The sequence below is a fragment of the Heptranchias perlo genome, chromosome 6 (genome assembly GCF_035084215.1).
Source record: "Heptranchias perlo isolate sHepPer1 chromosome 6, sHepPer1.hap1, whole genome shotgun sequence".
In the NCBI taxonomy this organism is placed as follows: domain Eukaryota; kingdom Metazoa; phylum Chordata; class Chondrichthyes; order Hexanchiformes; family Hexanchidae; genus Heptranchias; species Heptranchias perlo.
In genome coordinates this window covers 42,096,059-42,113,710 of record NC_090330.1, presented here as the reverse complement: position 1 = coordinate 42,113,710, position 17,652 = coordinate 42,096,059, and the positions used below count along the sequence as shown (strand labels likewise).

General features: G+C 44.3%; 1 protein-coding gene across 1 annotated transcript in view; it reads left to right on the top strand.

Annotated features, from left to right (window-relative positions):
• The first annotated feature begins 1,355 nt into the window (after nucleotides 1–1,355).
• The window catches only part of LOC137323178 (pinopsin-like), a 31,440-nt gene continuing 15,143 nt past the window's right edge, over nucleotides 1,356–17,652 (top strand). The window contains 3 exon segments of the mRNA XM_067986687.1: nucleotides 1,356–1,376; nucleotides 3,563–3,834; nucleotides 16,687–16,692. Of these exon segments, the coding sequence (XP_067842788.1) occupies nucleotides 3,659–3,834; nucleotides 16,687–16,692 (182 nt within the window). The 5' untranslated portion in view covers nucleotides 1,356–1,376; nucleotides 3,563–3,658.

Sequence of the window (17,652 nt, the reverse complement as noted above, 5' to 3'; positions counted from 1 at the left end):
CATAGCCTTTGCTGTATCCAGTGCACTCAGCCGTTTCTTACGTTAGGTATTATTAGCTTGACATATTAAAGACGTACTATCCTATGAACTTGGCTGCAAAAGCACAAGATGATAATGCACATGATCAATGTGATGCAGGCAGTAATCTCCTGATGAAGATCATAATACTTTGTAGCAGTGACCATACTGAAAAGTTATTTTTATACCATACTACTTTATCTATATATTATCCAAGTCTTGCATATAGTGTGCATTTCCTATCCAAAATTATATTTCCCATAGCACTTTTCATGTTAACACTTATAATGGGAAATCTGTATGTAAACATTTTATAATCGGAAAACCTTATGTAAACAGTTGCCTGTCATGCATGGCTTGTCGATGAACCAAATGAGTCACTCAAGTGCTTTTTGAAAAACATTTGTCTGCCAATAATTTGAATTAAGTAGCTGAAATTTCTAATACCCAAATGAGGTTTTAAACAATTTTTTAAAAAATGGAAAGCCTGGGCTTCATCTGCATATTTTATCTTACAAAAGTTGGAGAGAGCATTCAACCACATCTGTGCATTCTGAGCATGTGCAGTTTCCAGAATTTGCCAGCATGCAATCTGTGCATCAAGAGGAATTGAGGTGTAGAAGGATAAGTCCTCTCATTCTGTGAGGATTCTGTTCCTTTGCTTTTTTCCAAAAGAATTTGAAAGAAACTGGGGATTGAATTTCCAAAGTTTTATTTCAGGCAAGTGACTTAATAAATGCCGATTTCTATTTTCAACTGCTCAGACTGAAAACATCTGTAATCATTAGCACCTGCGATTAGCAACTTCTATAATTGTTTTTTTTCCTGACAGTTAAAAAAGAAAAAGGGTTTTTTAATCACCGCTTTATTTTAATTGTAAATTCAGTTAGAAAATTTATTTTGTGAACCACTTTTCAGGCTTAAGGATTTTTTTAATCTAAAATCTTGGCCCAAAAACTCCATAAATGAAGAACCTTTGAGCATTTTATAAGATAATTTTGTTTCTTGATGGAAATTTATATTTATTAAAGACTTCCTGGGGGGTGATTTTTAAATAGTGCCCAAAATGGTTGCAAAGTGGGTGGGGCATCTGCTACATCCTCCTGAACCTGCTGACATGAGGCATGCACCATTTTGAGGAGTGTGCCTCATTTACATAGTGAGGTCACGCCGTCGGCGCTACTGGCGCTATTAATTGGCAGCTTGCCGATTGGAAGGCATGGGAAATCCGGTGAGGGGCCCACAATTTAAAGGCACCCTTCACCTCTTAAAGGGGAGGTGCCTTTATTGAATGAAGAAAGACAGAGCTGCTGCTACATGCAAAATGTCTGCTGCTAGAACCCCCCGTTTCTCGAACAGTGCCATGGAGGTCTTGGTGGAGGAGGTGTCCAGGTGGAAGGAGATGTTGTTCCCTGCAGATTGGTGCAGAGCACCCTGCAAGATATCTCGGCAATAGTGGGCAGAGGTAGCAGAGCACGTGAATGCCAGGAGTCTGACACAACGTACCCAGCAGCAATATGGGAACAAATTCAATGACCTGACCAGAGCTGCCCCCAATGCGATAAGTCAGTGGCCCTCATAATACTACTTTGCATAACATTGCTGATCGCATAACACTTCCGACTCACTGCAAGCAGCATTATGGGAAATCTGCTAGTTACTAATATTTAATTTTGTTACCAAAGCCTGAAAATACTTTTGGTGATATTAGTGGATAAACATTTAACAGAGGTGTTAAAATAGTGGTCAGAAAAATACCAATATAGCCAACAATCATTTCTAGGTTGAAAATGTATTGCTGTTATAACAAGAAACGAGAGCCAAGGACTCTCTTATTTTGTTTATAGATTACTCATTAGCAATTTACCACAACATACATAATTCACCATTATAATTTTTGGTTCAGTCTTTTGGGGTATACCCTCTTATATGAAGTAGTATAGAGTCTACTCTTAATTTGAATTAATTGACATTAAATTATCTGTTTATTCAATTTTTTAATGCTAAATTTCCATTTTGCTGTCACATTTAAATTACTGGATAATCTGGATAATTCCATTTTTAGTGCAAAAAATGATAAGTGCCAAGCATTCCGCAGGGGAGCTCCTGTTCACAATCTCCATGTCACTCAGCACCAGCACCATAAATTTACCAGGTGAAGAGCTTAGTATGAATGGAAAGGAGGAATGATGAGGGCCAAGCAGGTTCTGGCCTCATGCTTATAGCTTTGGAGGTTAGTCTGGGTATTTTGGAGGACTCCAGCACCCAGATCTGTACCAATATGTCCAACCTGACTACTGTAGTGAAGCACGAATTGTCCTTACTACAGATTGCCATAACACAATGGCCAGTGGCTGTGGCAGTTACAGCTTCAAGCTCCTTCATGTAAACCTCTGCCATAGTAGGTGCAGCTGCTATGACTGCTAGGACTGCCACTATGCAGGTATTGGGGAACAAACTCCAACTCTTTAGCAAAAGAAAGCAAACAACCATGGGGGAGGGATTTGAAGAACTCAAAGCTGTCCAGCTGGCTCACTCATAGGGATCACTGGACAATGTGATGACATGCCCTCCAGCAATAGTATGCGTCAAGTGGAGACCGATGTGCTGGTTGACCTTCTGAGGTCCCACAAACCCTGCAAAACTGGGAGCACAATAGCGTTCAGAAAGTGTCGAGCTCAGGGCAGCATTATCTGTGCGGCACTGCCAGTGGCTGTCAAAGTCACCACGTTGCTTGATTTTTATGAGACCAGCTCCTTCCAGTCTACTGCTGGGGACATCTGCTGTATTAAGGGAGGTCACAGACACATTATTAGGGTGAATCATTGATGTCATCATTTTAAACAATTGAAATTAAAAATCACCACAAAAAATCTTTTTCACTAAACCTCTTCCAGTCACAAAGTGAAAATCACAACAACCCAAACAATAGCAACAGTGTGACAGAGGCAACACAATTCTACAGATTGGCTGTCTTTCTAAGGACCCTATATAAATTGAAAGGGATTTTATTTTCTCAATATCCGTCTGATATGCAACCACCAGAACAGAATCATGCATGTGAGTGCCTGCTTCCCTAGTTGCTCTCACATTTGTGTCTTTCTAAATTGCTGCCCTTTCAATGATGTTGCAGTCTAAATGCTGGAGCACAATACTACTGGAGGCTGGTAACCACTGCAGTTACACTTTACCATTCATTTGGTTGAGTCCTTGCATTTTTTTTTGTCATTGGTGTGAAATTGAATTATGTCAGGCATGCACCTCGGGTCACTATAGTAACAGGTGATTTACTATATAAGGCTGCAGCGGTTGCCAGTATCTTCCCCATGTCTCACATCACAGTCAGTACGAAACAGATGAGAACATTAACAATTCAAATTCGGTAGACGCGCAAAGACCCGAACTCTAATCTCCGTCTTTTAAGGATCAATCGGACTCTTTAGAAGTCCGCTGTTAACTCATAGCAAATGTATCTTGCATCGAGACGACGAGTACAAACCGGAACTTTGGCTTCAGCTCTGGAACTGCCTTTACCCAGGTGGAGTCAGGTGGACTGACCTGGCCTGTGCTCACGGTGGTGGCAGTGTGTCTTGGCTTCATCACGGTCTTGGGCTTTCTCAACAACCTGCTGGTGCTGCTGATGTTCTGCAAGTTCAAGGCGCTGAGGAGCCCGATCAACGTGTTGCTGATGAACATCAGTGTTAGCAACATGTTAGTGTATGTTTTTGGGACGCCGCTCAGTTTTGCTGCCAGTGTGCAGGGTCGATGGCTCGCCGGAGAGCAAGGCTGCAAACGGTATGGATTCGCAAACTCTCTGTATGATTAGTCCTTGATATTTTCAAAGCAAATAAATCGACCCGTTTCTATCTGCTTATCGGTTTAGCTATGCAATGTAGCATTCTTTTTTTCACACTTGCATTATTATCAAACTGTGCTTTCCACCGTTTGTGCATCGGTGAACCTTGTCCAGAAACTAATGTTCAGTAGTTACTGGAAATTCTTCTCCAATTCATTTAAGAACATAAGAAATAGGAGCAGGCGTAGGCCAATCGGCCCCTCGAGCCTGCTCCGCCATTCAATAAGATCATGGCTGATCTGATCCTAACCTCAAATCTAAATTCATGTCCAATTTCCTGCCCGCTCCCCGTAACCCCTAATTCCCTTTACTTCTAGGAAACTGTCTATTTCTGTTTTAAATTTATTTAATGATGTAGCTTCCACAGCTTCCTGGAGCAGCAAATTCCACAGACCCACCACCCTCTGAGTGAAGAAGTTTCTCCTCATCTCAGTTTTGAAAGAGCAGCCCCTTATTCTAAGATTATGCCCCCTAGTTCTAGTTTCACCCATCCTTGGGAACATCCTTACCGCATCCACCCGATCAAGCCCCTTCACAATCTTATATGTTTCAATAAGATCGCCTCTCATTCTTCTGAACTCCAATGAGTCGAGTCCCAATCTACTCAACCTCTCCTCATATGTCCGCCCCCTCATCCCCAGGATTAACCAAGTGAACCTTCTTTGTACTGCCTCGAGAGCAAGTATGTCTTTTCTTAAGTATGGAGACCAAAACTGTATGCAGTATTCCAGGTGCGGTCTCACCAATACCTTATATAACTGCAGCAATACCTCCCTGTTTTTATATTCTATCCCCCTAGCAATAAAAGCCAACATTCCGTTGGCCTTCTTGATCACCTGCTGCACCTGCATACTAACATTTAATTGTAAGTGCATTAGACAACTGCTGCTTGGATTCATTTTATTGGTTTATATATCCTGCTGAAATGTTTTTGTAATATATTAAATTATTTATTTTTGGAATTTCTCAAATGTTTAAAACAATAATTGAGGAAAAACTCAGGAGGTTACTGAGCCCAGGGTGCAGAGTTCTCAAATTCCAGATTTTAATGAGATTACTGGATTGCTGAATCAAAGTCTCTCATCTCTATATTCCTCTCCACGCAGGCACACTGAGCAATTTCTTCCTCACCATTTTTTTTAAATGTGTGAATTACTGTGAACATACTTCATTGGTGCTGATTTTGTAGTAAAACTGAATTTTATTACAGAAAATATAAAGTTATGACACAAGGCTATATATCCAAACTCAAGAATAGTGCATAATTTGTGAGAATAATCCCAAATTGGTTCACCTGCACTTGAGGGTAAATTGATTATAGTTTGTCTGTGGCATTATGAGTAATAATCCCCAATAGTTATTACTCCATGCAGCCTGTAGCCTTTCTATACAGATATTTTGGTTCTTTAAATCAAAAGAAACAGAGGGGAGATGAGAGCTCTTTTTACTCACCGAGTTGTTATGATCTGGAATGCAGTGTCTGAAAGGGTAGTGGAAGCAGATTCGATAGTAACTTTTAAAAGGGAGTTGGATATATACTTGAAAAGGAAAAATTTGCAGGGCTATGAAGAAAGAGCAGGGTGGTGGTACTAATTGGATAGCTCATTCAGGGAGCTGGCACAAGCATGACAGGCCGAATGGCCTCCTTCTGTGCTGTAAGATTCTATGATTCTTTAATTAATGCTTATGCATTAGGTAAAGCAAAATATATATCCTGCTAATCTTGTTCAACGGTAATACCCAGTCAAGTTTTGCAAGTGGAAGCTTAACATTAGAAGTGAAAGGAGGTTTAGCTTTAACTCATGGGTACCATTAGCTGTTGTAAAAGGAATTACAAAAATTGATTGTACTAGATCACAAGGTCAAGGCCACAGCATTTTCCTGTAGCAACTTCCTTTTTTGTACCTATTCATCTGTATTATTTTTCTGAGTTTCACTTTAGCAAAAAAGTTTAATTGTTCTAAGTTAATTGTTTATGTTTAAAAATAGAGACACTGTCATCTTGAATTGTTATGGTTGAGGTAAGTACGGATATGGTATCATAATAGTCTCTTCAATTCAGCCATGATGTCTTCAGTTCAGTTGAATTTGTATCCTGATTATTATTTTAATCAGAGAATAATATTGTTCACAGGTCTGAACAAACAATAGTTATTATTACACAAAAAAACAAGTGAACAGGCATAAATGTTACATACCATTGACAGTTTGGTAAAAGTGTTTTTGTTTAACTTTACACACAGATGAAAATAATAAAATTGTGTATGGATTAGAAGCAGTCAAAGTAATTGCAACATTTCAACTTCTAATCTGAAAATAAATGAAGCAAAGACATTGGAATTTTTATTTTACAATAGAAACATTCTCCAACAAGCAGGACAAAAAATTCATGCAAATGATTTCAGACTGAGGAATATGGATGTGTATTATTGATGTGGATTCTTCAAGATTGTAATAAGTGAATCATGAACTAATCAGTAGGTGCTGCTCTTTCTCTAAGTGCAATTTTATCATTCAGTCCATGTTTTGAAAATTTGACTGTTTCATCTTCATTCATGACGACAAGTGTATAAAACACTAGTTAGGCCACAGCTAGAGTACTGCGTACAGTTCTGGCCACCACATTACAGGAAAGATGTGATTACACTAGAGACGGTACAGAGGAGATTTACAAGGATGTTGCCAGGACTGGAGAAATTTAGCCAAGAGGAAAGATTGGATAGGCTGGGGTTGTTTTCTTTGGAACAGAGGAGGCTGAGGGGTAATTTAATTGAGGTATATAAAATTATGAGGGGCCTAGATAGAGTGGGTAGGAAGAACCTATTTCCCTTAGCAGAGAGGTCAATAACCAGGGGGCATCGATTTAAAGTGATTGGTAGAAGGATTCGAGGGGAGCTGAAGAAAATTTTTTTCACCCAGAGGGTGGTGGGGGTCTGGAACTCACTGCTTGAAAGGGTGGTAGAGGCAAAAACCCTCAACTCATTTAAAAAGTACCTGGATGTGCAGCTGAAGTGCCGTAACCTATATGGCCATGGACCTGTAGAAATGCATGAACAGTTACTTGACCATATTAATGTAGAAATGCATGAACAGTTACTTGACCATATTAAAGAAGAAATGCATTTTGGATATTTGACCATGTTAACTCTTTGGCTCACATAATGGGGTAGCTACAGCACACACACACAGAAAGACACAATTGTGTAATTATGTTTAAGCCTTGGTATGTTGATAATTAAGCTGGCTGTGCAGGTGCTTAGTACCGTCTGGCCCCCCGAGCAGATAAGGGTATTGCTGACTATAAAATATAATGAGAATACAGTTTCTTGAGAGGCCATGTGGCCTTGAGACTGACTTCAGCCCTACTGATAACCAGCTCAAGAATGTAGGGAGGATAATGTGCTCAGGCCTCCGAGGCCTACGTGCCAAAACAGGAATGAGCTATGGATGTCCAGAGGGGGCAGGCTCACTACTTGATTGACCAACTACCTGAACCAATAAAGAATGTACATGTATGCCCATATTCTATGACAGGTGGACATTACTAATTAAACTGTATAAATGTGAACTGTTTCCTTTGTTCAGTGAAGACGTTGTTCTGACCATTGTTCAGAATACAGCTTCCTTTGTTTACAAGTCAATTAAAGTAAAACTTTTCCCTTTGTGATACTGGTCTGAGTGTGTTAGTGCATTGGTATAGTGTTAAGTTTCGACAGACCAAGTGCTGGAAAGTGGGATTAGACTGGGTGGCTCATTTTTGGCTGGCGCAGACACGATGGGCCGAATGACCTCCTTCTGTGCCGTAAATTTTCGATGATTCTATTATGTGCACTGCATGTAAACTATAAACAACCTTAAATAGAAGTGCTTGATGTTGTCACTTATAGCTGGAAATTTAAAAGTTGAAAGTTAGGAGTAAACTTTATGAATATGTGCTCCAAATAGGAAGCATTTTCCCACCAGGGGCGCATATTAGGGATTTGAGCATTCCATCCGTGAATAATTCTGACAAAGTAATCTTAGCTTATATGCAATGCAAAAACAAAACTTGTATTTTTATAGCACCTTTAACATAAAAAAAATCCCAAGGCACTTCACAGATAGATATAAGGAAAACAGATACCAAGCCAGCAAGAGACAGTGTCACGTTTCAGGATTTGCTGACCATTTCCCCACAGAAATAATATGAAAATAAGAGTTACTTTGAACATTTTTTTAAGCAAAGTGTATTTCACAAGATTGTTTTTAAATGGCACCTAGATGGATAGTGGCTAATATGCTAAATGAAAGTTGTTTTCCCAGAGGCTAAGCAATAAGCAATCCATTAATCTGTATAATCAAAAAACACCTCACAACCATTGTTATTGGAAAGTCCTTTGATCCCTGCCAGTCGCTGAAAAGGGAGTTAAAAAGAGAGACAGGGACACAGAAAGGCAGGCTTTTTGGAACAGGAAGCCTGCAAGTGCAGCCAGACTTTGAAACAGAAAGTTACAAAAGTGATAGGCAGGCTAGTAAAATCAGAAATACTGAAAAACAGTTAGAAGACATAGGGGGAAAATTGGATAAAGGTCCATTCTGGGTGATGCACTACCACTCCGCCCCCAATGGACCCTACGCAGGCAGCACATGAACTTCGTACTGCCTGATACCATGAAATCTCCATGCAGCAAGCGCAGCCCTCGCTGCTGAGAGGCTGCACGGAGAATGAGGAAGTTGGAAATGGGGCGTGGACAGCGCACGTCATCAGCTGCCTGCACATTTCCAATGGATACACAGCCAAGTAGGAGAAGGGAGAATGGCATCACAAGTAGCTGCATCAGCAAGAGAGCGGGCATCAAGATTCTCGGACGATGCTCTGGAGGCCCTGATGGAAGGTGTGGACCAAAGGAGGGCAGGCATGTACCCGCAGGGTGGCTGGAGACTGTCTAGACTACAGCTGCGTAGGCATTGGCAGGCCGTGGCACAGGAGGTGAATGCCAGGAGCATTGCACCATGCACGTGGGTGCAGTGCCGCAAGAAATTTAATGATTTGACACGAGTAGTCAAGGTGAGTAAATGCAAGTGTCAAGTGGCACATCCTACCAACTGCACCAATACTCCACGCATGACACCTCCCGTCACCCACCCACCCACCAACAAACACTGCCCATCCATACGCAATGCTGCATCTCACCCGTACATTGCACACACTTGCAGGCCACACAACCACCACTCAAGTCATACAAACTGGCAGCTATTTGACCATGACAGGCACATCACAAACACACCTTGCAGGACACTCACTGACACACTGTCCTCGGTCTTGCAGGAGAAGGTGGCGTATAACATCCGCCAGCCGGAGGGACCTGAGGCTGGATGGGCATGTCTACACATCCTCACCCCCCTAGAGGAGGCAGTGCTGCGGATTATTGGGCGGGCCGTCGCTGAAGCTGTTACAACATTTTGCACTGGAGGTCCCAGTCAAGGGGTCTCTGCATATCTAATGCTCCTTCTCCTTTTCCACATCTCCCTCCTCCCATAATCTTTTCTGACTCACGTGCAGCACATGCTGCCAGCATGCACCTCTTACTTGCTCCTCTCCCCAGTCCACATCTCAACCTGTTTCCCTTTGTAATTGCAGATACCCAAGAACACGTGGCGGCACCCAAGGAGGAGGAGGAGGAAGAGGACACTGAAGCCACACCGTCACTCGATCTGACACTTGCTTCCACCAGCTCAGAGACTGACACTGCGCGTCCTTTCGAGGTTAGGTTAGAGGAGGGATCTGCACATGGCGAGACACCGAGCCGGGGCGGAGGGAACGGATACCACAGGAGCCAACTCGTCAGAGGGCGAGGTCGCTCACTAGTTCTGCTGCAGAGGAGTCAGATGAGGACTTCGATGGGCCAGGCTACAGAAGAAGGCTGACTGGCGTACACCAACAAATGCTTGGAGCACTGGAAAGCCTGCCAGAAAGCCTGCGCATAATAAGAAGGGACATGGAGGAGTCCAGCTCCAACTTGGCGCAGGGCTTTGCGCAGAGCTTGGAGCCCATCCTTTCCAACATGGAACGGGTGGTCACCTCCGTCAGTGCACCTGTGGAACCCACCATGATGCAGCGTCTGACGACTGATGTCACAACATCCATTGCAGCACAAACATCTGCCATCCAAGGTCCGACTACTGTATTTGCATCTCAGACTGCTGCATTGGAAGCTCAGACTGCTGCTATCGTGGCTCTGGGGACCACTGTGGAACGGGGCTTCCAGGGCATCACAGCACTCCGGCAATCCATTCTCCAGCCGATCACCAGGAGTGGTGAGGCGCCGCCCCGGGAGCGTGGCAGTGGCACCATGGCATTCGGACCTGCTGTCCTCTCTCAGGACGACAGTATTCCTGCTCCCACGCCTGCCACTCCACCAGTGCCCCTGTTGTTGCCTGTCGGCCAGCCAGGCCAGACCACTGCAACCCATGCTGAGATGGTGCAGTCTGAAGCCGGGCCCTCCAGGCCCAGAGCTGCTCGAGGTCGTCCTCCAAGGCCACCTGGACGTTCCTCCATTGAAAGCCAGCAACCTTCTACCGCCCATGCTCCAGCCACTGGGGAAGCACCTCGTAGGAGCACAAGGATAGGTAAAGGCACACGGACAACAGGCACTAAGGGAATGCACAAGGGTGAATAGTTCTGTTCTGTTTGCATATTTTCATTTATTAATCCATAAATGAGAGTTTGATTTTGCATTTGGTGATGGTTTTTATTCATGCAATGAGCTGAGAGGGACACCAATGTGTAATCTGATGGATGGTGATTTGATCGTCTTGTGGGAGGGGAAAGGTGGGAAATGTAGGACTGTTGGTGAGTTGGGGGATGTAGTTCAAATTAATGATAGCGGACATGGAAAAGGCAAGCACACACAGCCCTTACAGACAAGGCGTGTGGTGCCTGCTGCACCCTTGCATCTTCATCCACCTCCTCTTCCGGCCCCACCCCCTCCTCCTGCTCCTCCTCAGCCTCTTCCTCCTCCTGCTCCTCCATCTCTTCCTCCTCAGCCTCCTCCTCCTCCACCTCTGGGTCAGGATCTTCTGCAATCATCGGTGGCAAAGGCTGGTCCCTCATGATGGCGAGGTCGTGCAGCAGACCACAATGAATCTGGCCACCAGCTCAGGGGAGTACTGCAGGGCTCCTCCAGACCGGTCTAGGCAGTTGTTTGAGGAGGCCTATGGTGTGCTCCACAATGTTGCGTGTGGCAGCATGGCTGTCATTATAGGCCTGCTGTGCACGTGTGCTGGAATTCCTGACCGGTGTCATGAGCCACGTTGTGAGGGGATAGCCCTAGTCACCCAGTAGCTAGCCTTTGACTTGCCGAGTCGGATGAAAGATAGCTGGCACGTTGGACTGCCGCATGACAAAGGCGTCGTGACTGCTCCCAGGATAGCAGGCGTCGACCTCCAAGATGCGATGCGTGTGGTCACACACCAGCTGCACGTTGAGGGAGTGGAAGCCCTCTCGGTTGACAAAGATAGCCGAGTTGATGTGCGGGGCACGCAGGGCAATATGTGTGCAGCCCATGGCACCCTGCACCATGGGGAAGCCAGCAATGCGGGCGAACCCCCATGCTCGCTCGTTCTGATTGTTTCTGTCGAGAGGGAAGGTGATGAACCTGTTCCTCGTGTGGTACAGTGCGTCTGTGACCTCCCTTAGGCAGCAGTGCACTGCATACTGCGAGATGTTGCACATGTCGCCAGCAGAGGCCTGAAATGCTCCTGAGCCGCCGAAATTCAGCACCACGGTGACCTTCACAGCCACAGGCAATGCTGTCCTCGCCCTGCTCTGAGGCTGCAGTTGTGGCCGTACCAGTTGACAGATCTCGGTGATGGTTTCCTTGGTGAACCTCAGGCGTCGGATGCAATCCTCCTCGGTCATGTTGAGGTAAGAGAATTGATCCCTGAAGACCCTCATTGGGTAGGGCCTCCTGCTCAGTGCCCTGCGCCTCCTCGTCCTCCGTCTCTTCGCAGCTTGACCTGCTGGGCATGCCCTCTCCGCATGCTCCCAGTCATGCTCAATGCCCAACGGGAGCCCTAGCAGACCGCCCATGGTTGGCAGGAACGTTGTTCCACCAGGGTTGTAACTTTCTGACCCGTAAGGCCATACCTGCCAAAGCACTCTCAAAAGTAGTGTAGGAACTCTCAATAAGAATCGGGAGCTTTAAAAAACACTTCCTACTCCTCCAGCAGCCAGAAGCAATAATCGAGCAACTAACCTGCAACATCTGCATGGCCCTTTAAATAGTGCTGGTGGGGTGGGAGTGGGGGGTTCTTCAGGCACTGTAAGAAACGTTTAGATGGTCGGGGATAAGACTATGCGTTGAGTTGAGCGTTAAGGTTCAAAATTGTGTGTATCACTTTAAATCAATGTTGCACACTGATTGCAGCCATTTTCTCCCTACTTTACATGCTTCCAGCGTTCGGGATTAGCACATGCGCTAACTCCTATACCAATATGGCGACTGGCTCACGTGACGCAGGAAACATGCATGTGCATCCAAGACGCCATCTTGGATGTCAGAGGGGCCGAAACAACGGGCGTTACACGGCCTAATATAGCGCCCATATTATTTGTCAAGTAAGATGACCCATTGATGTCGGAAGCATGGCATGTTCTTTATTTTGAATAGTGAAGATAAGCTGTACTGATTGAACTAAGTCAGTCTGATCATGACTGTTGCTGTGTATGTTCACATATGTGAAGTAAAACAGCTTAACAACTTATATCAACCTTGCCTCACCAAATCAAAAGCAAAATACTACGGATGCTGGAAATCTGAAATAAAGGTAGAAAACACTGAAAATACTCAGCAGGTCAGACAGTATCTGTGGAGAGAGAAGCAGAGTTAATGTTTTAGGTCGAGGACCATCGACCTGAAACGTTAACTCTGTTTCTCTTTCCACAGATGCTACCTGACCTGCTGAGTACTTCCAGCATTTTCTCTTCTTATTTGACTTCCCGAATGTTTGCTTGGTCCACCTTCAGAGAGATCGAAGAAGTACACCTGCAAAAGACATGAATTTCTGGTTCAGGTCATAAGGGAGCATTCTGGTTATACCTCTGGGTTAAGCTATTGAGCAGGTAGATACAGGGCAGTGTGAGTCAACTCCCATAAAAGTAAGATGCTGAGACTGCTTACCGAAATGATGGACGCCACTGAACCCGAGAACGGATCTACAGCAGACTGGAATTTGTAACAGAGAGATTAGGGAGGGGTGACCGAAGGCTTTGTCGAAGACATGGGTTAGAGAAGATTGTTAAAGGAAGAAAGAGAGGTGGAAGAGCAGAGAGATATAGGGAAGGCATTCCAAAGAGTAGGACACAGTTAGCACAGGTGGTGATGGTGGGACACAGGGAGAGGATGATGCACAAGAAGCCAGAGTCCGAGGAATGGGGGGGATATAGAGCTGGAGGAGATTGCAGCAATAGAGTGTGGTGAAGCCATGGAGGAATTTAAAGATGAAGATGAGGATTTAAAATGTAATCTGTTGGGGGAGGGGGAGCCAATGTAGATTATTCTGGACAGGATGAGGGGGAAACAGGACTTAGTGCAGGACAGGATACAGGTGGCAGAGTTTTTGATAGGTTGGAGTTTATAGAGGCTGGAGCATGACCAGCGAGGAGCATGTTGGGTTGTCAAATCAGGAGATGACAAAGGCATGTAGAGGGGTTTCAGTGGCAAGGGGCTGAAGTAGGTTTGAAGATGGGCAATATTGGGGAGTCAGAATAAGGCAGTCTAAGTGATGGAAAGGATATGAGGTCTGAGGCTCAGCTCAGGGTTGAATAGGAGATGAAGGTTACGAACAGTCTGCTTCAGCCTACAATAGTGGCCAGGGAGGAGGATGGAATCAGTGGCAAGGGAATAAAATTTGTGACAGAGACTGAAGACTGGTGACGGTTTATTTGCAGTCTTCAAAGTCATTGTGAGAATATGCTGGGTATCGTCCAGTAAGATGTTTATTGCAATTATAGGTTAATTGTTAAATCTGACACAATATCCTGTATATGGTGATGAATAGAGATACAGGTTTGGGTTCATAAACAAGTGGCTTTTTAAGGAAATTAGACTAGTTGTGTATACAAGAACAAGTGTTGGGAAAAAGCCTGAACTATAATGATAAGTTGTTTCTTATTCTTCAGTGATTAATTCACCAGTGGCTGGAGTCGTACCTAGCACAAAGGAAGATGGTAGTGGTTGTTGGAGGACAATCATCTCAGCCCCAGGGCATTGCTGCAGGAGTTCCTCAGGGCAGTGTCCTAGAGCCAACCATCTTCAGCTGCTTCATCAATGACCTTCCCTCCATCATAAGGTCAGAAATGGGGATGTTCGCTGATGATTGCACAGTGTTCAGTTCCATTCGCAGCCCCTCAAATAATGAAGCAGTCCGAGCCCGCATGCAGCAAGACCTGGACAACATCCAGGCTTGGGCTGATAAGTGGCAAATAACATTCGCGCCAGTCAATTTCCAGGCAATGACCATCTCCAACAAGAGAGAGTCTAACCACCTCCCCATGACATTTAACTGCATTACCATCGCCAAATCCCCCACCATCAACATCCTGGGGGTCACCATTGACCAGAAACTTAACTGGACCAGCCACATAAATACTGTGGCTACAAGAGCAGGTCAGAGGCTGGGTATTCTGCAGCGAGTGACTCACCTCCTGACTCCCCAAAGCCTTTCCACCATCTACAAGGCACAAGTCAGGAATGTGATGGAATACTCTCCACTTGCCTGGATGAATGCAGCTCCAACAACACTCAAGAAGCATCCAGGACAAAGCAGCCCACTTGATTGGCACCCCATCCACCACTCTAAACATTCACTCCCTTCACCACCGGTGCACCGTGGTACAATGTGTACCATCCACAGGATGCACTGCAGCAACTCGCCAAGGCTTCTTCAACATCACCTCCCAAACCCGCAACCTCTACCACCTAGAAGGACAAGAGCAGCAGGTACATGGGAACAACACCACCTACACATTCCCCTCCAAGTCACTTGGAAATATATCGCCTTTCCTTCATCGTCGCTGGGTCAAAATCCTGGAACTCCCTTCCTAACAGCATTGTGGGTGAACCTTCACCGGACGGACTGCAGCGATTTAAGAAGGCGGCTCACCACCACCTTCTCAAGGGCAATTAGGGATGGGCAATAAATGCTGGCCTCACCAGCGACACCCACATCCCATGAACGAATAAAAAAGTTGAGTAAGTGTTGTATAGTGCATCGTTATGATTAAAAACTTGTTTACAACAGACTATTGAACCCATTAGTTGCTTCTTTGTTACTGTAATTAGCATACTTAATCTGGACTTTTACCTGTTGTTTTCTCCTTCTTGATTTGGAGCTCCAGGCTTCCAGTTTCCAGTTCTAATGCAGGGTGGGCAACTGAAACCTTAACACATTTTTTCTCTTTCCACACGCTGACAGATCTGCTGTATATTTCCAACAGTTTCTGTTTTAACTTCAGATTTCCAGCATTGCCAGTTTTTTTTTTAATCTTCTCACTTGCCTATGATTCCACAACTTGCTGTTGTTGCTTCCCCCCGAAGCAGCCAGTCACGAGTTTTCACCTCCTCTTCTTCCATCCCTCCCCCATGAGCACACATGCACATTTATACACAAAACATGTTCCCATAGTCAGAAAGTGCCTTTGTCTAGTATCTTCTTCACTCTGCCTTCGCTCACCTCCAGCCTTTATGCTGCTTCTCGTCCTTAGTCATAAATTCCTCTTTTTCACTATTGCCTCTTTTCCTGGATTTTAAAATTCCTTCAATTTCCTCTCCTTCTGGGCAACAACCTTAATGGCACAGTCCCCATCTTTTCATCACGAGCTTTAATGGGCCACCATTGCTGCCTCTCTTCTTTTTAACTCAAGAGTTGGTTAGTTGTTATTTTCATGAAAGTGACTTCGAACCGTTTTCTGTTCTGTAGAAAATTAATTTAGGAGCTCATTCCAAGAACTTGTATAAATATTCTGTTTACTAAGGACTGAACCTGATGGAAGATTTGTAGTTGAAAACATGTTGGACAATTTGAAATGAGCTGGCAATTTGTATCTAAACATAACCGATACCTATAAAGCCAGTTGATTTTTTTTATATAATAGATTTCTGACACCTCTCATAAAGCCCACTAGAGGACACCTTTGCTGCTGTACTGCACTGTGAATATAACAATAACAATTTGCATTAATGTAGCACCTTTAACGCAGTAAAATGCAGCAAAGCGCTTCACAGAAGCATAATCAGACAAAAAACTTGACATAAATTTGACAAGCTTTACAAGTTCGTGCACCTGGTGTTGTGCTTCACCCATCAGGGAAATTTAATTTGAATTAACGGGAAATCCTTTGGGGCCCGGTGATCTCTGCGGCTGGATTTCTGATATGCACTCCTGGCAATTAAAATTATCCACTGGGAGTGAACTCTACCCTCTAATCTCTAGATCAAAGGTCAGAAATATTGGGCTTAAATGCAAAGCCTGTATTATAAGCTTTGTATTTTCTACACTACATTTTTAACATTTTATAAAATTCAGTGGCTTTAGTACAGACAAGACCAAACACACAAGGGCTTTAGCACAAAGGCCTTGAATTTCCTCAGGTTGTCTGCCAGAAAACCTCCGTCCACCCCTAAACAGCCAATGGCATCGGCGGGCAGCCCCACGGGTTGAGCTGGGGTTGGGGACACCTAGGGTTCCCACTTCCCTGGCTCAGTTGGGACCTGGTGTAAGTCAGGAGGTCAGTACACCGAGAGTGATGAGGCATTCTGGTTTCTGCATAGATGCAAGTGGGCCCCACTGGGGGTGGATGGGGGGTCCAGGCCAGGGAAGCACCATTAAAACTATAATTTTTTTAAAAATCCATCTCCTTACGCAGACTGAAGGGGTCCTCAATGAGGTCGGGATGGCCTGGGGAACTCCCGCTGCAGCAATGGGCAAGCACGGATTTTCCGGCTGCTTCAGGCTGAGGCACCAGAGGTGTGCATGTAGTGGCACAGGTGTCCGCTGGCCCCATTCAAATTAAGTGCCCTCCAGCTGACCCTACAGACTCCGGAGCAACCACTGGGATCATGGACTGCCTATTTTTGGGGACCATAATATCTGAACATTTGTTTTTGAGGCAAAGTGGTTCAGTCCATTTGCCAAGCAGACTCACTAAAATTCATTTCTGCAACTTGGCAAGTTTGTCACAGTGGCTGGTATGGGGATAAGGTAGGGATAATAGATGTGAGGCCAATTAATGGTTGAAAGTGAAATATGGAAGTGAGGCTAATTCACTGTAACAGTACTTGACTCCTTGAACTCTTTCTAGAAGAGGTGTAAGGTCTGTCTTGCAAAAACCTGCTTAGGGTAGAACAGAAGAGACATGAATATCTCTGATTCTGGTTAATGTATAGTATTAACCAAAGCCAGTACCGCTAATGTATATTGTTAACATTTTATGCAATGTTTTACATCATGTAAGGACTTTAGACTGCTGGCAGGTCAAGGAAAACAACAATCTCCCTGGACTAACCAATGTTTTTAAGTTTACAGCTAACACACCATTGGTACTGAAACAAACACCTAATATTACAGTAACAATGCTAGGAACAACTATTATTATAATGACAACCCCATATAAATAAAGTACATTCTTAAAATACAATTTTAAGTAAAACTAAAAACGTTTCAATGCTTTTACTTACTCAGCCCATTCTTTCCCCTTCCCAATCTCTTTTTTTATTATTTTAACATTAGTTTTTCAA